General features: G+C 37.2%; 1 protein-coding gene across 1 annotated transcript; it reads left to right on the forward strand.

Annotated features, from left to right (window-relative positions):
* The first annotated feature begins 714 nt into the window (after positions 1-714).
* Positions 715-24,247, forward strand: SPATA9 (spermatogenesis associated 9). The gene is made up of 5 exons (XM_001504610.5): positions 715-937; positions 1,089-1,177; positions 8,477-8,704; positions 19,084-19,179; positions 23,766-24,247. Exons 1-5 carry the CDS (start codon positions 877-879, stop codon positions 24,051-24,053), a joined length of 762 nt encoding a protein of 253 aa, XP_001504660.1. The 5' UTR covers positions 715-876; the 3' UTR covers positions 24,054-24,247.
* The last annotated feature ends 12 nt before the right edge of the window (positions 24,248-24,259 follow it).

Genomic DNA, 24,259 nt, shown 5'->3' on the forward strand with positions numbered 1-24,259 from the left:
AATAAGGACAATGTGAAAGCCGGAGGTCTGGCAGGCTTCTCGTGCTTGAGGAATCCTCTGATGAACATTTCTCCTTCCTAAACAGTTCCCACAAATAGACCCCCAGCAGCCGTTTCATGCTTGCTGAAGAAAACCATCTAGCTGCAATTAAATATAAAGGCTTCAAATTAAAATGGGATTTGAGATAACCAACTCAGCTCACCCACACTAAAATAGAGCTAGGTAGTCAACTCTGCGTGATACACAGTTCTTCCCAGGCTTGAGAAGGGGACAATAATGGTCACCTCAAGTGGGAGAGTACTAGGAGGTAAAAGATAAAGAAAAAAGGTTGAAATTTTAAAGAAGACAAACCAAAGACTCTACAGTTTTGCCTGGGTTTTACCTAGTGATACTCATTTGGGTGAAGGAAAAACAATCTGGTGAGAAGTCTTGTGAATTAATTGCTGGTGTTTCTTTTCCACTTGGCATCGTATGTGAAACATTTCTTTTAAAGCATACGCCAACTCTTTTCAAGGGGAGCTTTGTTCTCTGATGAGCCGTTAATTGAGCTATCACTGCAGAAATTGGGACAAAATTCAGTTTATACTGCAGAACTCCTTAGCGGCGTTCATTTTTCAATCCCCTTTCTCCTCCCCTCGTGTCTCCAAACACGCTCTTCCTCCTCTCACTGCCAGAGTGATTTCAGAAGATTCTGTAACAAGTTCTCAGAGGCCCATTATGCAGTAACAAAGAATTCCAGAAGTGAGCTGCAGGTTCTGCCCTTGCCTGCTTTCCTGAGTGGAAGGCTGCCCTCATCCCTTGTCCTGATGGATCAGGACAAGCATTGCCCAGGCCTGCAAGCTTGCCAAGCACTAGGAAACCAAGCAAGAACTCATCATGCCAATAAAACCTGTTGGGTGGATATGCGGGCAGGTGTTGAAGAACTTTTCGGGAAGAAGTATATACAATCTTGTTCTAAAGGGGATATGGGCATGGGAAAGTGGGAATAAAGCCCCCTCGGGTTTGCTTGCTTTCCCAGGACCCAGTGTTCTTTGTTCTTAACTGAAAGTTAAGCTTTAGTTTTTTTCTCTAACTTCTTTTTGTCTTAGTTGAGGGGATCCAGAAGGCAATCGTGGACTTTATAGATGAATTTAAAGATGAATTCCCCACCATCCTAAGATTATCACAGTCTAATCAGGTAATGTGATTTCTTAACTTTGAAAGGATTATCAAATGTTTATAGTATTTTTAGTATCATACCAATTATTTAATGCTTGATTTTGAGATCAGTGCTTGAAGCTTAGGAAAACATTAATTTTGCCTCAGAAAAACAAACTTGAAATTGTATTCATTGGGAGAGATCTATGGAAAGCAGAGAGGTTGTGGACAAGAAAATGAGGTAGATACATTAAATTTAAATACAATCGCTGTGCCATTAGAGATCTAGAACTCTCTCATAGCCACAATTGCAATGTAGTTTACTTATATTTGTCTAATATAAAATCAGAAAAATACCTAGATATACTCTAAGTAAAATCTATGGCAATTAAATCAATGAAAAAACATAACCGACACGAATTTTAACAATGGAAAGATAAATATGGTATAGGTATGTGTTTTAGCGTGGAAAGAAAATAGTGCTATTAATTCAAACAAAGTACATATGCATATGTTTTAAACATCTCTTCCAAAAAGGATTTGAGACAGATAAAATATCGGGAGAGGAAGAGGGGATAGGTAGAGAATTTTGAAGAGACCATGGTCAGAAAAAAGTAACGTCTTGTTTACGGGACACATGTAACCTAATTTACTCAAATACACAGCTCTTTGTGGAAAAGTGTTGTTCCAGTCATTTTGACCACAGTTGGAATAGGATATGTTGTAAAGTTCTATGGTACAGGAACAATCTACTTATCCACAAATCGGACTGTTGGCAATGTCAGTATGAGGAACAAAGCCAAAACCTTGAAGTCAACAAAAAAGCACTCTGAGTAACACAGTAATCACAAAGTCTATATATTTCATTTTTTCATATTTTGAGGAAGATTAGCCCTGAGCTAACTACTGCCAATCCTCCTCTTTTTGCTGAGGAAGACTGGCCCTGAGCTAACATCCATGCCCATCTTCCTCTGCTTTATATGTGGGACACCTACCACAGTATGGCTTTTGCCAAGCAGTGCCATGTCCGCACCCGGGATCTGAACCGGCGAACCCTGGTCCGCCGAGAAGCAGAACTTGGGACCTTAACCGCTGCGCCACTGGGCCAGCCCCTTATGTATATCATTTTAAAGGAAAGGTATTAGAACTACCTTTAACTAGTTATCCAGACAACTAGGCATCAAACATTTACTAAATACTATACTATTGCTTGAGACTGGAGAGAGGGAATACAGAGTTATAAACAAGACAGGATTCCTTCAGTCAGTGAGCTTAATCTAATGGAGACAGAGTTGTAGACAAGTACTTGCATTGGAATATGGTAAGAGGTATATCCAATTTAAAGGAATGAATGACTCTACCGAGCATGGTCAGAGAAAGCTAATGGAGGAAGGATGCTTAAATTGGGTCTCAAAGGATGAGTAGGAGTTTTTAAGTTGAGGAAAGGGATAAGATAAGTGGGTAGGAGCAGGAAGAATATTCCAAAGGAAGCAGTGTCAATTAGGCCAAAAAGTATGAAACAGCATAGCATGTTACCAGAATGTCAAGTAAATCTGGATAAATGGCATGGGTCTTGGCTCTAGACTTTGGGGAGAGATGATACTGAAGCATAGGAATCTGGATGCACCGTGGTAAGATGGCATCCAGATGGTGGTCAGCTAGGTAGGATAGGATAAGGCTTAAAAGCTCCACAGGGCAAACTGGAATTGTAGTTTCATATCTTAGACGTGGCGTCTAGTTGCTTCCCCTTTTTGTAGTCCCCTAGTCTTGGTAGAAAATCTTTTGAAACATTGGAGACTTTTCTTGGCTATGCTCCAGAATATTAAGGAAAGAGATGAGCAGGTGACCATGTATGGTCTAGGATGTAAAATGGTTAAGTCCGGCACAGTAGTGACAGAATTATTGAGAAAGCCTCAAGGTAAATCCTAGGAAGCCAGAGACGGGCCTAGAAAGCCCTGCTGCCCCTTCTGAGTTGTGATTCTCTGACCACTGTCAACATTAGAGAATGGGGGTTTTATTTAATCAAAGAAGTTGTGACTTTCTTTACAACTCCCTTCATTTCTTCCTACCCTCTGCATAGCTTCACTATCACTAGAGCCATAGCATGCTTTACGCTGAAATAGATTGATATTCTGATCCCAGAGGAAGAATTCTCATTTCCTATTTTCAACTCATTGAAGTCATTTACTTACAGAACTTTACCCCACTCAGAGAAGAATATAAACATAGTTAAAGTTACTTTATGTCTTATTTTAAAATGCTTACATTGTTCTTTTTCCACCATTTACTTTGAAGAATGTGTTGCTGAGATTGGCAGGAAACCTGAGTATTTTAGGGGATATTGTAACACGTTGAAGTTATTTGCTCCTCAAAAATAAATTATCCAGAAAACAATCCTAAGACTCCGTTGTTAACAAAATTGTTTTTAAAAGGTCAGATTGTAAATGGTGCAAATTTTATTATTTCCGGGATGGTTCATAGTTTCCAAACATACTGAAAGGAATGGCTTTCTTTAAGAATAATTAGAGAGCTTTATTAATTGGGTTGTATTTTAAATCTCTAAATTTTGTGATTAGTATTTAAATCTTTTTCTGTTTTTTTAATTTCAGGCATTTATTTATTTAGGAAAAGGCATTTATTTATTTATTTATTTCCTGGCCTGGAGCAAAAAAAAAAAAAAATTGATGGGCGCAATGGTGGAATTTTTATAGAGGAATATGCTCAGAATACTGGTTATTAAATAGTTCTTCATGGCTAAAAAGTTTGAAGGAAATTTTTTTCTGGGTCTGGGGAAAGTTAATTTTAGAATCTTGGCTAGAGGTCGTGACTTCTGAGGTCGTGTACTTTCCACTCCCTCCTTCTCAACTAGCCCAGACCCTGATACCCTCAGTATCCACTTCCTTTGGTTAAAAGTAAGTTTTTTAAGGTTTACACTTGCAAATTGCAAATGATTTCCATATGGGAACTTTAAAATATTAAGCTTTTAAGTTTGAACAAATGAAAAATGCATACTACAATTGAAGAATTAAAAAATTTTAATTCAGGTGGTTTTTACTTGAATGAGAGAAATCTTTTGTCATAAATAGGGTCAGTTTTTGTGGGTTTTAGTTATGAAAGGTGATTATGTGTTTTATTCTGTAATCACACTTAACTGTATACTCAAAATTGGGAATTATAGAGAGAACATATTAGAATCCAGGCAAAAATTTGGATTTCTACATCTGTAGTGTACTATTCTGAATTCTCTATGCTTTTTTTTTTTTTTTTTTTTTAAACGTGGGACAAAAACTGGTGGCGATGCACCAATGAGATCTGGAAATTTCTTGTGTTGGTATTAGGGTTTCTAAATATAATGGGAGTAGGATTGTAACTAGAGTGTCTTATAATTATATTTTTGTCTTTGGTGAGTTGTTTCTTGTGGTGCACTGTCATTATTGTGGAAGTTACAGAGCACATTGTACACTGAAAACTTTCTGGGTGATTTCTAAATATGTAGTATATTTCTCTGATATTTCTCAATATTAACTTGTAATATTTTTCTGATATCCTTTGTTCGTTCATTTTAACATAGATTTCTTGAGCACCTCCTATGTGTCAGACAGTATTCTGGGCACTGGGGAAAGATAACTGAGCCAAATGGATATAAAACACTGCTGTCCTAGAAGCTACATCCTAGCCAAGCAGAAAAACAATAAGGAAGATAATCTACCTATTCTGTTAGTGGTAGGTGATGAGCAGAGAAGGGATATGCAGCAGGGCTAGGGAAAGGGAGAAGAGTTGACGGTTAAGGTCAAGTGACCAAGAGGGTCCTGGTGAGAAAGTGATTCTTGCATTGACTTGAAGGAAGTGAGGGAGCAACCCTTGGCATCTTTGAGGAATCGAGTCGGGTAGCTAGTGCAGAGTCCCTGAGGTGAGAGTATACCTGTCAGGTTCAACAAATAGTGAGGAGGGACAGGGAGAGAGAATGAGGCCAGAAAGGTAAAGAAGAGACAGCCTTTGGGGGCCTTGCTGGCCAGTGTGTGTACTCCAGCTTTTACACTGAGGGCACCAGGAAGCCTCTGAAGCGTGGAGCAGAAGAGCAAGAGATGATCTGGCATAAGTTTTGATTGTCTCTCTGGCTGCTTTGTTGAGGAACAGGCAAGGGTGGAAGCAGGGAGACATAGCGGAGGCCCACTTACTAGTCTGGGGAAGAGGAGGTGCTATCTAAATGTGATTGACTGAGTGTTGGTACTGGGGCTAGTGAGAAGTGTCAAATTCTGGGACTATTCAGGGAAAGAATTGAATGAGATTTGCTGACAGGCTGGTTTAACCGTAGTAAAAAGCTGATGTAATAGAAATTGGAGTTCAGCAATAAAACTGCAGATGATAGAGAAATGGGCTTGGCACTAGAAAAAAGAAAATAAAAAGGGAAAGCAGAATATGTATTCGAAGAATGGAGCTCTAAAAGAGAAATCTGGAGCAGAATTCTCAAACCAATTGGATTACCTGATGCTAAGTTTCTTTTGGTAAATGGTCTTTAAGTACCTATGTGTGTCTCTGAGGTGTTGGTGGTTGGGAGTAGGAATTTCTTTTCTGACATTTGGTGATGTGCTCAGATTTTGATGATGACTAAAAGAATCATCTGAACTTGCACACTTTGCAAACAAGTCCAGGCTGCTTAGGTCAAGAGTCCAAAAAAGAAAAAGGGAAAAGAAATGAGGACTTCTTAATTTGGGGTTAACGTTTAAATTTACATACATGGTTTGGTAAGAAAATATATAGCATAGATGGTATACAAAAAGGAAAAGCTGGTAGCTCAAAAAAAGGGAAAAACTCTTTTACTGAAAAATGTTTCTACTAGAGCCAATTCAAGAAGTAACTCACTGAAGGTAAGAGTGAATTGGAATCACCGTCATAAACTGGTGACTGTTTTCGTAAAAAGAACATCTCATTCTGCATCTAAAGGAATGGAAGTAGCCTCTCCTCTGTTGTCACCTTCCTATTCCCAGAGCTACAAAGAACCACTGAACATGCACCCATTACCCAGATTTAGTTTCTAATACTATTCTTCTTAAAAGCCATAATGGTCTTCCTGGAAGTAAGTTGATTCTGTTTTTTGTGGGAGGGAAAATAAGGTGGTCAGAAACATTTTGTTGTCAGAGGTATTAATTCTTTGAGAGGTACCTAGGAAAGAATAAAAAAAAAAAAATGGAAAGCATTTTTGAAGGGAAGCACAGTTGTCAAATTATAACCATTTCACCATTAAAGGGAAACAAAGATTTAATTATGAACAGATTGGGTCTGTTGGAAAAAAGCCATAATTTATGACCAGACTAAAATGAGAAAGATAACACCAAGAGCCCTAAAGAATTATTGTAGTGCACACTTGAATTTTTAAAAATATTGCTTATAAAAAATGTTATATTTTGGTCAACACAAATTATGTGAACCCTCCAAGAGAGTTTTAAGAGATTGTCAATTACAAATAGGCTTATTTTTCTACAGAGATAAAACATGAGAAAGACAGTTTTGTGAAAAAGAGGGGAAAGCTGAATGGATCAATCTAGTATACTGTTTGAGGGAATGGATCAAGATCGGTTAATGGAAACACGTGTAAAGTCGGTGACTCCAGGCCAACATGTACAGATTGCCAAGATTTTGTAGAGAAACTTCCAAAATAAGGAGAGAGAAACTAAAGAAAGTTCATGTTTTGCAACTACAAAAATGAAGGGTCCCTAAAACACTGAATGACCACGTAGATGAGGTTTCGGCAAAAGGGGAACTGCGCATATCCCACTCCTGTTTGCCCCGGCAATATGACCCTCGCCTTATGGTTATAAATTATAATGAGAGAAAACACAGTAAAATGTAATCAGAAGTAAAACCAAATTTCTTCTAGCTGCTCCACCTTGAGGGGGAGTCGGGAGGAAGAGGCACTGAAGTGAAACAAGGTCACAAGAGAAATTGAATCTCTGTGCAGGAGCTTTGGATATTGCAGACAATGTTTCTCTCCCCAGTGTGTGTGCTCTGGCAACCAGGGTAGATAATAATATCAAGTGATTGCACTTGCGTGTTGTTTTGTTTGTTCTGTGTACCATATAACTGCTCGTAAGGATTTCTGTGCTCTAAAGTGGCTTGGAATGGTAACAATTGTAGCAGCCCACAATTTAGACTGCATTGTCTACTGTCAGTATTGATGTGGAAGTTTGAGACCACAGGCAGGCTAGTGGGACTTTTCCAATCAAGTTAATAGATTAAACCACAATAGGACACTAGGTGCTGCAGAAACACATCCTAATTGACAGGCTAAAACAGTTTTTGGTTATCTCCAATGATAAAAGCTGAACTGTAAGAAAAGTGCTGAACTTTGATGAAAAGAACAGCACCAATAAAATCGTTACTTCAGAATAAAAGTTGAGGCATTTTAAAGAAATATACAGCATGTTAGCTTTCAGCAAATATGTCATTGTCAAACAAAAAATCCATTTAAAAGATTTTTTGTATTTTTATGTTTGAACTCAACAAATAGAGATTCAAAGTTGCTTACTGGTGTCATTAACCAATACTTCCCCCAAGTTTTACACTAAAGAGCCAGAATAGCCCATAAAATTTCTTAAATGAATAATGGAAACTATACTTGTCTGTTGCCTGGAATGCAGTCTAACCACATTGTAAGTGATTTCCCTGTGGTTTACTTTCTGGAAAAGCAGAAAAAGAACTACATGTCATGTGTTTTGGTAATGCCACAATTTTTTTCTATCAGACTTCTCATAGACGTTTTTAGAAGTAAAATTTTCTTAAGCTTGTTAGTTAGTATATAGGGTATTTGTTTTTATTTTTCTTTAAATTGTACAAAGCATTAGCTATGCTGTATCTCATCATTTAAAAATTTAAAGTAATTTGTACATTGTGTGTATTATGTCTGTATGCTATATTTTATTATTTAAAAATTTTTAAGTAAACCTGGAAAATATAAGTTTTTAATAAGAATTGTTTGAATAATTCAAACATTGAATAATGTTTGAATAAGAATTGTTTACTTTTGAAGGAGGTCTTTAAAAATCATTGCAAAACCTAAATAAACCCAGAGAGAAAAATGAAAAGTTTATATTTTCAGACTAGTAACTTAAATTCTGGATATTTATCCTAAGGAAAAAATCATATATTCATATAAAGATTTAAGTTCATGGGGGAATCATTGAATTGTATGGGGTGTGGGATATAATGATTGGACCCGGAGTTTATGCATGGGACCATGCACAATGTTCAGTTATGTGGTACTCGGTCTCTGCCTGAAGTAGATTTTAATAGTGCACTGGAGAATCACACATCAGTCACTTTTCAAAGGCTTATTTTCCAGAAAAGAGAACCCATGCAAAAAACATCCAAAATCAGAATGGCTGTCGCTTTAGCCAAGATCAACCGAGGAACATTCCTTCAAGGATTAAACAGCATCTCCAGATCCTCCAAATCAGTGGCCAGACTTCTGCAGCCTCAGCTTGCTTGCAGACTTTTAGAGTTAAGGGACATATCTCATCGCCTGCTGAGGGAAGTTAATGCCCCAAAGCAACCCCTCTATAACACGCAGGTAAGTGAATATTGCATTTGCACAAACTATGGACCCCTTTTTAGGGAACTGTTTTGAAATTAAAAGATTTGAAAAATGAGGGGGCTGGCCTCGTGGCCGAGTGGTTAAGTTCGCACGCTCCGCTGCAGGTGGCCCAGTGTTTCGTTGGTTCGAATCCTGGGAGCGGACATGGCACTGCTCATCAAGCCATGCTGAGGCAGCATCCTACATGCCACAACTAGAAGGACCCACAACGAAGAATATACAACTATGTACTGGGGGGCTTTGAGGAGAAAAAGGCAATAAATAAAATCTTTAAAAAAAAAAGATTTGAAAAATGAAAATGTAGCATATTTAGTTGCCCTACATGTAAAACAAGAATAGTTGAATGAGAGAAATGAATGGTTGGACCTTTTTCAAAATAGCATGTTCTCTGGATTAAAAAAATCTGAGAGAGGAAGTAATGTCGATTTTTTTTTTCTACCTTGTTATTTGAGTGAACTATATGAAACTGTCAACTTCAAATTGTTCAACCTAAATATAAGCATGCAAATTATCACTTATGTCAAACCTAAAACCAATCCTACAACAAGCCTTAAAAATGATTGTGTTTTGTTTCCTTTTCCCCATAACCTTGTTATGTTTCCAAGATAATCTTTGCTTGACATAACATATCGAGTATATTTAATTATAACTACATATTGATAGACACATCAACATCCACGTATATTTCAGATTACATGTTCTATGTTGTTTTATTGAAGCTCTGTTATATTTTGTTAAGGATGACAGCTCTTAAACTTTTTCAGGACCAATTTCTTTCTTTCTAAACTTTATGGCACAGAACTCTGGGTTTTTCAATCTGGGCATTGTTCAAAGTGTCCTAAATGTTTGCTACAAAAGGTTCAGAATCTTGCAAGTCAGGCATCTAAACACCAGAGTGAATTAATTTTAACTCTTTTCTTGAAAGCAGAGAAAACCCGGCTCAAACTGAGTTAAGCAAAAAAAGAAAATGTATTAGTTCATGTAGTTGAACAATTCAGAGTTGTTATGGTTTCAGGCACAGTTGGCTATAGGTACTCAAATATGCTTTCAGGATCCTGTTTCTCTCTTTCCATCTCCTGGCTATGCTTTCTCTGTTGACTCCATTCTTAGACTGATTTTCCTTTCACGGTCAAGATGATTTGCAGCTGTTCCCAGGGCTGCATCCTTCCAGGTTCTATTACAGCAGAAAAGACTGAGAGTCCTTGACCCAGCATTCCTGGCCAAGTCCTGAGGCTCACTCTTGGAGAGTGGCTTACCTCTAAACCAGGGAAATGGCATGCGCTGACTGACCTAGGACCAGACTACCTGCTTCATCCCTAGAGTGGAGGTTGGAGCCCCCTCCAGACCATATAACTTGAGAATGGGGAAAGGATGAATCCTTAAACAAAAATCTGGATTTTTTCAAGAAGATTAGAAAATGGATGATGGAGGGCTAAAATCAACAAAATATCCATTACGTAGGAATCTTTCTTTAATCAAAGATTTTGACATTTCCAGAAATCATCAGATATTGCAACTATGAATTGCCTGAGACAGCATTTATAAAAGGCTTGCTTATACTACTCGATGTTTGAGAAAGTAAAAAATGGTTTGTGTTTGTTAACCACTGGATTCTCTAAGCACTATAAACCTTATTCCTGTATCTTTAGATAATCAAAAAGAAACATAGTTGAACTGTATTATCTTAAAGTCCCACTGGAAAAATCTTTCTGAATCTAATGTTTTGCCTTGAAGTTTCCTTCCTTGCATTGTTAGACCCATAGTTTTTATAGAGGGTTAATATAAGAAGTGTCCTTTGACGAATATTTCTGTATTTATTATGAAATCATGTTTAGAGACACTGTCCATTATGTTATTCAGAATCTTTCTTTTTGCTCCTCTTTGCTAAGTCAGAACTGTGAAGGATCTGAGATTTTTACATTATTTATAAGCTAAGGAGTTAGCCTGCCACAGTTAGACAAATACACACACTGACAGAAAGACAAAAGACCCTTGAATCAGAGATACAGATTGTTTATTATTCACAGCAAAAGCAGCAGCCAGAGCAATATCTTGTGTCAGTTCCCTACACCTCAGTTCCCATGGGGCAATGTGATGAGAGCCAGATGTTACCTGTGCGTGTAGTAAATTGCACCACAGGAGAGGAACCCGGAAATGAGGAGACTCAGCTTTTTATAGGGATGCTGGCACATCTGCCCAGCCTCCAAGAAAGAGACAGAGAAAGCAAATGTCTCTGGAGGGGAAGGAGAAGGCTTTATCTTTTGTGCCCTGTGGCAGGTCTTGGGAGGTACATCTCTAGATCTCACCAGAGAAATATACTTTCTCTAGCCTCCAAAGCTATTTGCTATTCAACCTTGCCCTTCGCTCAGAAGGCCCAATCTGCACAGGAATGAGACACGTCCATGGAGGATTGTCTCCCCATATTCATGAAAATTCTGTGGCAGAAAAATAATCTATCTTTCCAGTTGAATTTGTTTTTTTAATCCAATAATGAAAACTAAAAAATACAGAGTTTGCCTTTTTGCCTTGACTGACAGTGAGTTTCACAGATACATTTAGAGCTTAGTTGTGATAACTTATTCCAAGAACCTGAGATGAAAGAAACAGGTTGAGGGATTAAGTGATTTGTCCAAGGTCCATATTGCTGACTGTGACTGTCTTTTCTTTTCAATTAATTTTTTTAAATTGAGTTAATGTTCATTTATAACATTTCATAAATTTCAGTACATCATTATATTTAGCCTTCTGTATAGACTACATCGTGTTCAACACCCAAAGTCTAGTTGCCATCCATCACTGTACAAATGTGCCCTTTTACTCCTTTTCCTTTCCACTTCCCCGCTTCCCCTCTGGTAACCACCAGTCTATTCTCTGTATCTATGTGTTTGTTTGTCATTGTTTTTTTACTCTCCACGTACAAGTGAAATCATACGGTATTTAGCTTTCTCCGTCTGACTTATTTCACTTAGCATAATAACCTCAAGGTATGACTGTCTCTTTTGACATCGATTCAGAATCAAGACCTGTGAAATCTCTTCTCTTTTGCTCTTGTTCTAATTATCTTAGGATCTAGCTTTAATTTTTAAAATTCTTATCATAAAATATTTCAAGATATATAAAAGATAGTTTGTCAGAAGCCCCACTCAAATTTAAACTGGTAATAATATATTGCCATATTGCTTTCAGATATCTCCTTTATAAAAAGAAATGTAATTAACCATGCCCAGATCTCTTCTTTTTTCCCTACCAAAGGTAATCATTATCCTAAAGTTGATGTGAGCATTTCCATGCATACGTTTATATTTTCACTAAATTTGTATGCATCTATTATTCTATGCATATTTAAAATTTATGTAATTGACATTATACTGTACTTATCCTTCTGAAACTTCCTTTTTCACTCAACATTTTTTGATATATGTAGCTATAGTTTATTACTTTAACTTCTTTATGGTATTCCCTTGTAAGAAAAGATAATCCACAGTTTATCTGTTACTGGACAGATGGACAATTTAGTTTCCAAATTTTTTGTATTAGGAACAGTGCTTCAGTGCACACTGTTTTAAATGACTCCTTCTCTGTGTGTCTGAGACATCCTCCAGGTGTACATCCAGCAGAGGGGTTGCTGGGTCGTGAGGGAGGCACGTCTTCAATTTTATTAACTGTCATCAAAATGCTTTTCCGAATGGGTACACTTTTTTTTGAATCATTGTGATTCTTGAATCTGAGCATAATTTCTTCAACTCTGGGAAATTCTTAGCCGTTATTTCTTTCAATATTGCCCCTTTACTCATTTTCTCTAATCTCTTCTTCTAGAATGCCTGGTAAACATACTTTGGACCTTCTCATTTTGTTCTTTATTCCTATTTACCTTCCTCATATTTTCCTTTTCTTTCTGATACATTCTGAATAATTTCCTCTGCTCTATCTTCCAGTTAACCAATTCTCTCCAGTTGTATCTAACATGCTCTTTTACTTATTCAATGCATTTTAAATTTCAAACGTTATAATTTCTAGAAGTTCTATTTGGTGTTTCCCCTCAAATTTCCACTATTTTCTTTTCAAAGCATCTTTTACAGGTGTATTTCTTTTAAAAAATATCTTTAATTATGTTAAACATATTTATGGTCTTTTTAAAGATTATTCTTTGAGATATTTGGGGATGCTATTCTGACTATTGTGATCTGTATTGTCTCATTCACAGCAGATAATTTCCTTTGTTGTTTCTTTTTGTTTGTTTGTTTTTAACTGAAAGTTTTTCTTAAATGGGGATTTAAAAAAAAAAAAAAAGAAAGAAAGAAATTCCAGGGCTGCCCCCATGGCCTAGTGGTTAAGTTCCCATGCTCCACTTTGGCAGCCTGGGGTTTGCAGGTTCGGATCCCGGGCACAGACCTAGCACCACTCATCAAGCCATGCTGCAGCGGCATCCCACAGAAAATAGAGGAAGATTGGCACAGATGTTAGCTCAGCAACAATCTTCCTCGCACACACACACACACACAAACAAATAGAAATCTCTTCTGGCCTTGGTGGTGGAACTGTCCCTCTGGAGGATTTTGCTTGTCTCCAGGGGTTCAGCCCCTGGTGGGGACCAGCTTCCTGACCTTCATCCTGGACTGGTGGGTGCAGTTCTTCTAGTCCCACCTTCACTGAGATTGCAGCTCTGCAGAGGCCCAATCCTCACCGCAGGTGCCCCAAGGCTCATCTCCAGTCTCTAGTAAAACTCAAGCTCTCAGCCATTATTTCAGGGTAAATAACATCCCCAAATTCTTGGAACATAAGCTCACACATTTATCAGTCTTGTATTAAATTTTTGGAGTCTGATTTTACGTAGAATTTCTAGGGTTTTTTGTATTTTTTAGAATTTATAGGGGTTCCACATTAGCTCAGATTGCCATGTCGCTGGAACCAGATGTCCTTCAGCCTTACTTCTTACTATCTTTTACAAATTTTAATATAAGATGGTTACACTTCATTTTGGATATAAGTGAAGTATAATTCTACTTTTTCATTCATTCAACAAATATTTATTGAACACATGACTTGTAAAATCACTAGTTTAGGTACTAGGGATCCATCGATGTCTCCCCTTGCCCTGTGGACTGTGGGGATGATCGGATGTCAGTGGAGTATAGCAAGGGCATGATCAAAGTGTGCAAAGCGTACTATGGAAGTGTCAGTGAGGGGCATGTAATTCCAAAGAGTAGTCAGTGTAGGCTTTCTAGAAGGTGACACTGGATCTGAGACTTGAAAGAGGAGAAATTAGCCAGATGAAGAAATAGGAGAATCATTCCAGGAAGAGAACAGTGTATATTAAGATGCTGAGGCAAGAGAGAGCGTGACTTATTTAGGAAATGTAAGTAGTTTCATATGGCTGGAGTGAGACGAGTGGGAACAGTCCCAAGTCAGAGGTTTCGGGGTCCTGGAGGGTTAGGAGTAGGAAAAAGCTACTTGGGTAATATGATTTTTCTTTTGCCTACTCCTTATTCCTTCTTTTGGATTTGTGTGTGTGTGTGTGTGTGTGTGAGGAAGATTGGCCCTGAGCTATACTTGGGTAGTATGTATTAGCTAGAATGGAGAATCAGAATTGCCACTGAGAGGAAACTAAGTTGCAGCAAGGAAGAAAACAACACATTTCAAATCTGAAAGTCTCAGTGAGGACAGAAATAGAAGTATGAATAGTGAAGACAATGGCCTGGAGAGTCAAAGGAACAACAGAGTAATGTATGAGGTGTGGTGGAGGTCAACGGATTGGTCTATGAACAGAGTGTGTCCATGGTACCAATGTGCCAAGAGGTAAGTGGCAATGCACGAAGGAGCTACACCAGCCCTGGTACACAGCATGGCGCCTTCCCATAGTGAGAATTCAGCTTACCCAGAGTGGATTCCGTCATGAATTCCTTCAATAATTGTCAGGCTGCCAATGTCAAGGCAGAACTTTGTGGTGTGCAGAAGTAAAAGGAGTGAAATCTGGAATTACTATACACGGCGATGTGCTTTGTGGATGCATGGAGGACATCACTTTATGTAGGAAGGTAAGCAGCCTAGTTAACCTATCTGAAGGTATGTGTCAAAGATCCTCTTCACATGTTCTGTCTTGTCACTGATCTGAGGATGATGAATGATGGAAAGATGCATGTGTACCTAGTCACCTTAAATGGTTCTACCAAAACTCTGTTGGATAATATGTGGCTGGGAATGCCAGTCAGGCAGATTACCTTCCTTAAGAACATGGAATTGAGGAGCATTTTCATTAGGACACTGACTCTAACTAGGATAGTGCTTCAGCCATTTCATGTGGTCTGAGATGAAGCATAGGGTAATTATTTCCTCTAGATATTAGAGAATGGACACTGTCACGGGAGCTCCCTTGATAATCCACTCAGGCTTTTTTGGTTGGATGCTTATCTCTAGAGCATGTCCTATATATCTTAGCATATTCAAAGATATTGTGCCAAATATGAACTACCCAAAGACCCAACCTATACAAGTGACCTGAAGAGATTCTGATGGCTTGCTGTGACATGAGCACAGAGAGTTGGAGTCGGGCCTCTCCAGCTAGCTATCTTGTTAAAAGGGACTTCCTTTGCACCTAGCTCTATGGGTGCTGAGTCTGGTTGCCTCCTCAAACCCTTCCAGGTTTTGCAGGGTTGAGATTATAGCAATATGTGTGCTAGTTCTAAACGGACCTCAGGAATGGAAAACTCTGAACAGAGGATTTCCTGGTGGTTTTCAACATCCCTGGCACCATTACAGACTGGTGCATCTGCTTAGCTTTGTAAGCTGCCTGGCTGAGTGACGCTTGCAGCTGTTCTAGGCTGCAGTGACCTAGATTACCAGCTTGAATGCTGACCTCAGCCAAGATGCGTCAGCTCCCACACACGGTTGTTGACTTTGGCAGGCCAATGCGGGGCCACAGAACCAGGAGCTCTTCCTGTGAGAATCTTCCTTATAGTGGCATTAGAGATGACTGTTTCTACTTTGTATAGGCATTGTGGAGTGGTGTAGGCAAGATATGGGCAAAATCACTAATATGCCTGTGCCATAGGTGGATCTCAGTGAACTTGTGCTCCCTCTTTCAGGATGAAGGTCAGAGGCTTATCTAAGTAAAGTTTCTTCCTCACCCCCAACCCTCCAAGGCAGACTCCGTTTTGGGGTTTAAACTGTAAGCCTCACAAATATCAGGATATTTTGTAAGTCTTTGATGGACCTGCCACGAGGCTACTTTGAGTGGTGTAATTCAAGACCTGGAAAAAAAAGAACAATTCCTAGAAAGCAGAACCCCTGGAATCTTGAAGACATACTTCTCCAGGTTGGCCAAGAGGTTGGGACATTTGAGCTTTTACAGGACCACCTGATTAAAAGCTTATTCAAGAACAAGTGTCCACAGGATGTTAATACTGGGATAAACAAAGTCAAATCACTCTCTTTACTGTGGACTGCTAGGAGTCTTTCCTGTGCTCATGGGTATTGTGGGTTGCTAAGCAAAGACATGGTCATGTAGCTTTCCCAGTCTTATGGGGAACATTTTTTTCTGGACCTATTAACAGCAGTCATTCCTCCTTGCAACAATTATTTGTGAATCACTGAGTTAGGCTTTCCCTTATTACTCCCCTGGTGGCCTTCATCAAGCTGGTTTTGGACAACATAAACTAAGTTGGGCCTGGTAATTCTCCAAGCTGCAGGTCACCTATAAGTAGATCTTTATTTTCTAAACTGCTTATAGTTTGTTTTTTTGTGATTTACCTCATTATTAGTGAAAATAAGATGAACACAGATACTTTTTTTTAAAGATTGGCACCTGAGCTAACAACTGTTGCCAATCTTTTATTTTTCTGCTTTTTCTCCCCAAATCCACCCAGTACATAGTTGTATATTTCAGTTGTGGGTCCTTCCAGTTGTGGCATGTGGGATGCCGCCTCAGCATGGCCTGACGAGCAGTGCCATGTCCATGCCCAGGATCCAAACCAGTGAAACCCTGGGCCACTGAAGCAGAGCACCTGAACTTAACCACTCGCCCACGGGGCCGGCCCCTACAGATACTTCTTTTATGAGATAAGGCAATCAAAATTATGTGGAAGAAGTGGAACACAAAATTATATGGGAGAAATTTAAAGACTGAAATGTTTTTACTGTTGAAATATCCATATATTTTTTATGTTAATATTACCAAACTCAAAAAAGGAATATATAAGCATAATATTGATACAAAGATACTTTTAAATATGCAAATAAAATTAATATAACAACAAGGTTAAGGCAAAATTTTTGAAATAGGTCAAGACAATCTAAATAAAGCCTCCCATTTACCAAAATTTCTCCTGTTTATTTATCTCAGTTTTTACCATAAACTATTCCTGCTCATAACAAGCCAAAAATGAAACAGCATGGTTTATAATATGAAAAACATGTATTGCAAATAAGTCATAAAATTGAAAAATGGCTACTTCTAGTAGCCACATAAATTTTAGAGGAAATCTATTTTCTATGGGGATGATTTGTTATGGGAATAGCAAGTATTTATTAAAAGCATTAAAATGGTGAAAAAGTGACCCTTAGGCAATATACAGATTCATCATTTAGAAGCATAAAGTGTATCAAGTATATAATTCATTTTGAAACCAATCAGTTTTAATTACTTTTAGGTGAGGGACAAACTCTGAAAAAGAAAGAAAGATGCAGTGAAACAGAAACAGAGTAACTTCTCACGCATGCAGACACACTTCTATTTTGATTGTATGTGGCCTATCAATGATTGACTATGGACTCCCACTTACATCCATATATTCACAAACTCATGAATCTTACCCCGCTAGGAGGCATTTTGTTGGAGTGTACTGCTTTCCTTCCTAGCACCTGCTCTGTACATGTATGTTTGTCTCCCTGTAGGCTAACAGTGGGATTCAAAGGCATGCTATCATTTTGACTCTTCTGCAAGAGGGAAAAAGCAGCAGCTGCTTCATTTCCTGGAAACTCTTTCCAGAAGCCATGAACTCTGGGAAACTTTCCAGACTGACTTATGGAGAGAGTGGGCCAAAACTGCCCCTACCTATCCCTATATTTAGTTGATATGGCCTGAAAGGTAGGGAATAGGAAGGAAACCCCCTCACCCCTCCATTCCCACCCCACCATCTCTTAGCTACTAGGCTAAATAGTATTCTTGGCTTCGGCATTCCATAAATCACTTAAGAGGAAAGAAGGGAAATTATGGTGGGCAATTGTGTTCTTCATTCAGTAGAGGCATCAGTAAGTAAACCGAGTAATATATCAGTAAAAACTGAGTATACTACAACAAACACTTAGAACAGGACTTGGCACACAGTACCATATAAATGTTTGTTCAATAAAATGTTATCACACATTCTTCAGAAGCACCTTTTAAAAGGCTGCAATATACCACTGAGTGGATATAGCATAATTTACCTAACTATTCTGCTATCACTGTTTCAGTTTTCGAATGTTAAAAGCTTTCAATGAACAAGTACATACTGTTCTAGTTTGTGTGCATTTTTACTGTGCAATTACATGATTTTATGAGTAACAGCCTATATACGTTTGGGGAGTTATTGAAGGCATTGAGTGGCTTGGCTCTTACTTCAGAGGAGAATGGCTAGCTGCCACTTCACTGCCGAATGGGAGAGGAATATTTTTCTTAATGTCTTCATTTCATAACCTGCTCAAAGCAACAGGAGTGGCCTGTAAAAGAGTATAGTTCCCTTAAACTGAATATATTATACAATTATGTTTGAGGCAGGGACACCTTCTATTACAAGAAACTAGAAACACTTGAGAGACGAATTCATTATTGGTGTAAACCTCTGTGTTTCAAAAAAGCATGCTGGATGTGAGCACAGAGCATTTCCTGAAGCTTAATAATCATCTAAGTTTAATGCTGGCCTTCAGCAGTCTCATGATTAACATTTCCAAGCAGGTCATTAATCCCTAGGAAATGCTCAGTATTTTGATTGCTGTTTGCTTAATTGAAGAAGTGAATAATTTAGTAAAGGATGATTACACGAATTTGAACAAACAAAAGACTGTTTTTCTAAGATGCACAGTGGCACCCTCTAGTGAGCACACTTGGTAAATGTAAAAAAGTTAAAATAATTTAGATTTTAAAATGCAAGGTTTTTTAGATTTGACATAGGTTTTGATTAGGAAAAGAAAGTATCTTTTTGTAAAAGGAGAAAAATAAACTAATATATTTTCAGAATGTGAAAAAACCCCACACAGATCTAAAGTAGATGACTTTCTTCAGAAATATGTAAATTCTCATTTTATGATAACGTTGTAAAATTTAACATTGTAACAATGAAAACTTTTGTTTTAAAAAAACCTCTTTTCTGTTTTTGCAGGTCAGAAAGGGTTCTTTGTTTGAAATCATTTCCTTTCCAGCGAAGACTGCTTTAACTAGCCTAATATATGCTTCATATGCAGTACTAATTTATTTGGTAAGTTAAGAAAATTAGTAGAACCTAGAAACAAATATACTTATTTTACATAACGTTAAAGATATACTGTATAGTCCATTCATAAACCAAGGTACTATTCTATTGTTACACAAAATAATTTTACATTAAAAGTTTACTTTTCTGAGGAGCCATATCAATCCACCAAAAACTGATTTGCTTAAATAACTAAAATTATTTACTTTTATAAAGTTTATTAACATTTGGTAAAAACATTTTGTTTTTTTTTTTCCTTTAGCTACAGTTGTTTTCTTTCAACCACTGTGCCATGGCTGACTAAAGTTCCCTATTCCATCATTTAGGTCTATGATTTTGGGGAACACAAATATTAATGTATTTTGAATTACAAGCACTGTAATTCAAAAGTGTTCATTAAAAAGCATGACAAACATATAAAGGATTTTATAAATTCTAAGGGGTTACTTTCTTTTAATCCATTGCCATTTATACTTTACTTTTTTTAAAAAAAGCAGAACATACAAAGAGAAAGTACATAGCTTGAAGAATTATCACAAAATCTATTAATCTATGTACCACACAGGTCAAGAAACAAAACATTAACATCATTCTAGAAGCCTCTTTCTTGCTTTCTTCACAATCACTGACCTCTTCTATAAAGACAACCACTATTTGACTTCTAATACAATAGACAGTTTTGAATTGTATGTAAATGAAATCATATACTATATATTATTTTGTATTTGTCTTATTTTGCTCAACATTATTATTGTGAGACTCAGTCCTTTGTTGCCTGTAGCAGTAGTTTGTTGATTTTCATTGCTGTGTAGTATTCCATTGATTGAATACATTACTATTTATCCATTCTACTGTTGAACATTTAGATTATTTATAGTTTTGGCTATTGTGAATAAAGTTGCTATGAATATACTCATACATATGTTTTGGTGAAATTTCTGGACCATAGAATATGCATGTGTTCATCTCTAGTAGATATTGCCAAGCATTTTTCCAGAATGGTTTTAGCAACTCATCTCAGCAGATTATGAGTCCCAGTTGCTCTGTATAATCACTGACACTTGGTATTGTCAATTTTTCCATTTTAGTCATTCTTGTGGTATGTAGTATTTATCACATTGCGGTTTTAATTTGAATTTCCCTGATTATTAATGAGATTGAGTACCTTTTAATATATTAATTGGACATATGGATATAATCTTTTCTGAATTTCTGTTGAAGTCTCTTCTCATTTTTCTATTGGAAGTTGTCCATCTTTTTATCATTGATTTGTACTTTTTAAATGTATTCAGGAATAAGCCCTCTTTTGGTGACATAGGAGCAAATTTCTCTTACTCTGTAGCTTGCCTTTTTACTCTTTTAGCACTGTCTTTTAAAACAGAAGTTCTTAATTTTAATGTATCCCAATTTATCAATCTTTTCCTTTATGTTAAGTGCTTTTGTCTTAATTAGGGAATCTTGATCTACACTGAAGGTCGTGAAACTACACCCTCTGATATATTCTAGGAGCTTTATTATTTTACCTTTCATTCTTAGATTTATAATCCATTTGGAATTGGTATGAGGCAAGGGTCAAATTTTTCCTCCATTAGAATCTTAACTGAGCCAACTCAATTTATTGGTGGGGAGGAGACATTTTCCTATTGCCCAAGAACACCTCTTTTGTCATAAATTAAGTATCCTTATATATGTAGATCTGTTTAGAGACTCTCCATTCTGTTCAGTTGATATATTTGTCTATTCTTGTACCAATTCAACACTGTATTATTTGCAGGAGCTTTATAATAAGTCTTGATAACTGGTAGCATAAGTCCTTTTTCCAATCCATGAACATGCTATATCCCTCTATTTACTTAGGTCCTCTTTCATTTCTCTTAATTTTTATGATAGAGGTCTTACACATTTTTGTTAATATTTTTTGATCATATTGAAACACACAATAATAAAGATTAACTTTTTCCTATAATCTATAGATTCAGTGCAGTCCCAATGAAAATCTGAGCAAGTGTATGTAAGTTGACTAGTTTATTCTAAAATTTATAGGGAAATGCAAAGGGTCAAGAATAGCCAAGACATCCTTGAAAAAAAAAGAATGCAAAAGAACTTACTTTTAAACATATTTACAGTTTTTTTTTAAAAAAACTGAATTTATCAAATAAATATTTTGGAAGTGTTTTAAATTATTGAGATGTGCTCAGTATCTTAAATGTGAATCTCATACAGAATTGACATTCAACTGAACTAGGACGCAAATATGCTGCAAAAAATGGGTGGGATGAACTGGCTAAGGTGAAACTAAAACAAACTAGACTAAAAGCAAAATTAAACACTGATTTCTCAAAGGCTTTTGAAATCATCTCACATGATTTGTCACACCATAAACTTTCTAAATCGGTAACATAAACAATTTTTGGTGACCTGGTAACTGGTCATATATGCGTCCAAGGCCCAGGAGAGGTCAGGGCTGGAATTATGGTATTTTGAAAGCAAATAACATATATGTTAGAAGTCAATAATATATAAGGTGGAAGTTAAGTTGGAATCATGCCAAGTGAAAAGAGTAGAAAGTTGACAGGAATGTGAAGAACAGCAACATTTAACGTGAGCTAAGAAGAAATCTATGAAGGAGACAACGATCAGAAAAGTCAGAAGAGAATCAGGAGAAATAATGTCAAGGAAATAGAGACTCAGGAAGTTGTGAGTGGTTGAGTGTCAAATACAAGCAGAAAAAGTCAAGTAAAATAAAGATTTGAAAAGTGTCCATAAGATCTAGTTGTAAAGATGCTGGAGTTAACCACCTTGAGAACTATTTCAGTGGTATGATGGGATAAGGAAGACAAAAATAAGCAGGCTTTGGAGTAAAGAGATGATAAAATGGAAAGCAGAATGTAGACTCTTGTTTGATCAAGAAAAGAGAGAGGATGTAGCAGTCAAGAGGGAAACAGGGCCCCAGGAATTTTTAATTTTTAAATTTTAGGATAGGAGATACTTGAGCATGTTTCAGGGTGCAGAGGAAGAGGCAGTCAAGAAGGAGAAGTTGAAGAGGTAGGGAATAATTGACAGAGAAGATGGTAGGGTACAGGTTAAAAGCAAGGAAAGAGATACTGACTTTGATCAAGACCCTTCATTTTCTGAGACTGACACAGAAGTGGTTAGAATGGGCACAGATAAAATTTTGTAGGTGAGGGAAGAAGAAATGTATCAAATAGGATAAGGCTTCCCAACCTTTTTTAACAGCATGGCATAGATAGAAAATGATCATATTTGGGATAAATGGATGAAGCAGTTTGTAGCTGGAAGTGATGGACATCAAGGTTTATAGCTCTAGATTTGGATATACCCAGATGCAAGTAACAAAAAATACCTGACAGTGCCTTAATCGATAGACATTTAAATATCTCACTTAACTAGAAGTCTGGGGTTAGGCAGTTCCCTGGTTTGTACAGTGGATCTACACATTATCACGGACCCAGGGCCTTTCCATCTTTCTCTTCTGCCATCCTGTTTGTTGTTCTTGGTCCTTTGGTTTGTTGCCTCATGCTCAGGCATCACATCCATATCAGTGTCCAAAGCAGGAAGGAGGGCATAGGTAGAGGCAAAAGATAGTCTTTCTTTTGTATAGGAGGAAAAACTTTCCCAAAAATCCTTCCTAACCTCCTCCTCAGCAGACATATTTTATTTCGTTGGCCAGAATATGGCCACACACTAACTGCAGGGAAGTGAAGGAAAGCATTTGGTGTTCCCACATTCTACAGTGGGAGGCAGGCAGGAGAGGAGGCAGCAGGCGGTCAGGAGGAAATTGAGGCTGTTCAAACTCAGGCCCTCAATCTGTTCTCTGTTACCCTCTTTAGGCAAATCTTCTAAGTGTTTATAGCTTATTATGTCACCTAGAGGCATCTCTTTGGTAAAATAAGCTAGTATAGGTCTTCTCATATTTCATGGATTTTATTATTCTTGTTGCTTGCCTTAAATACTTGGCATTATCATCTTCATCATTAGTAAACTTAAGTTTAACAGATACAGTTCTTAGTGATTATCAATCTTTGAAGTTATTTTTCTCTATATGTTTTGTCTTGACACTCCTCCTTAAAAGTACTGAATGGCATTTTTTGAGGGAAATTGGATCACGTTTGCTTAGAAATCATTGATCTACTGGCTTACCAAATGTTTACAAAAATGTTTGTGCCCTCCAGTTGTACATATAGGTATAAGCAAAGTCGAGGGAGAAAAAAATACTTTGAGATATTACCAGAATTTGGGGACAAATTCTGTCTCTCAGAAAATGTTTCATTTAATTAAATCAGAGGATAAAGATGCAAAACATCTAATGAATTGGGGAAAAAAGATGTAAAGCATGTCTTTATTGAAGCATACTAGGTTTTAATTTTCTTTCTAGACTGTGGTGTAGTATATATAGAACAAGGACTCAATCTCCTGCTGTTTATCATGTGCCAGGGGTTCCTGAATGGAAGTACTTCTCTATTAGAATATGCACATCAATGACTTCATGTTGAACATTTTATTGGACTTTTTATCTATAAGTTTAGTAGCTTAAAAAGAAACTTTACTTTTCAAAAATTTTTTTTTGTTAGGCAGTCTGTGTTAATGCTGTGCTGGAGAAGGTAAAGAAAATTTTCCAAGAAGAAGAATCCATAAGGCAAAACAGAGAGGAGAGTGAAAATCTTAGAAATGCCTTTTCTGAACCTGTGCTTTCTGAGCCTGTGTTTCCTGAAGGTGAAATCAAAGCAAAACCTTACAGGTCTTTACCGGAGAAGCCAGACAATATTTCAGATCGCCCCAAACTCCCTGCTAATAAGTTGAGTAATAAGATCCAGGTTTTACATTCTGTGTTTGACCAATCAACTGAAATGAATCAGTAAGCAAATGTGAACATAAATATCACTGAACAGAGCTTAAGAGTTATCTATCCAATGACCGTTCATCTGACAAAATTAGGAAACTAATTTTCATACACTGACTGTTCTGCTTTAAAAAAAAGAGGGGGGATACTAAACGTCATTCTCTAGTATTTATATGGTAGAGAAAATAAAACGAATCTTGATGTATGACTATATGAATATGATGT

Source organism: Equus caballus, chromosome 14 (genome assembly GCF_041296265.1).
Source record: "Equus caballus isolate H_3958 breed thoroughbred chromosome 14, TB-T2T, whole genome shotgun sequence".
Taxonomy (NCBI): domain Eukaryota; kingdom Metazoa; phylum Chordata; class Mammalia; order Perissodactyla; family Equidae; genus Equus; species Equus caballus.

Excerpts from the sequence above, each read along its gene's own strand:
- SPATA9 (XM_001504610.5), top strand. The coding sequence starts at position 877 with ATGCCAATAAAACCTGTTGGGTGGATATGCGGGCAGGTGTTGAAGAAC. Across the intron at positions 938-1,088 it reads GAAGAACTTTTCGGGAAGAA|TTGAGGGGATCCAGAAGGCA; the intron begins GTATATACAATC and ends TTTTTGTCTTAG. Across the intron at positions 19,180-23,765 it reads ATGCAGTACTAATTTATTTG|GCAGTCTGTGTTAATGCTGT; the intron begins GTAAGTTAAGAA and ends TTTTTTTGTTAG.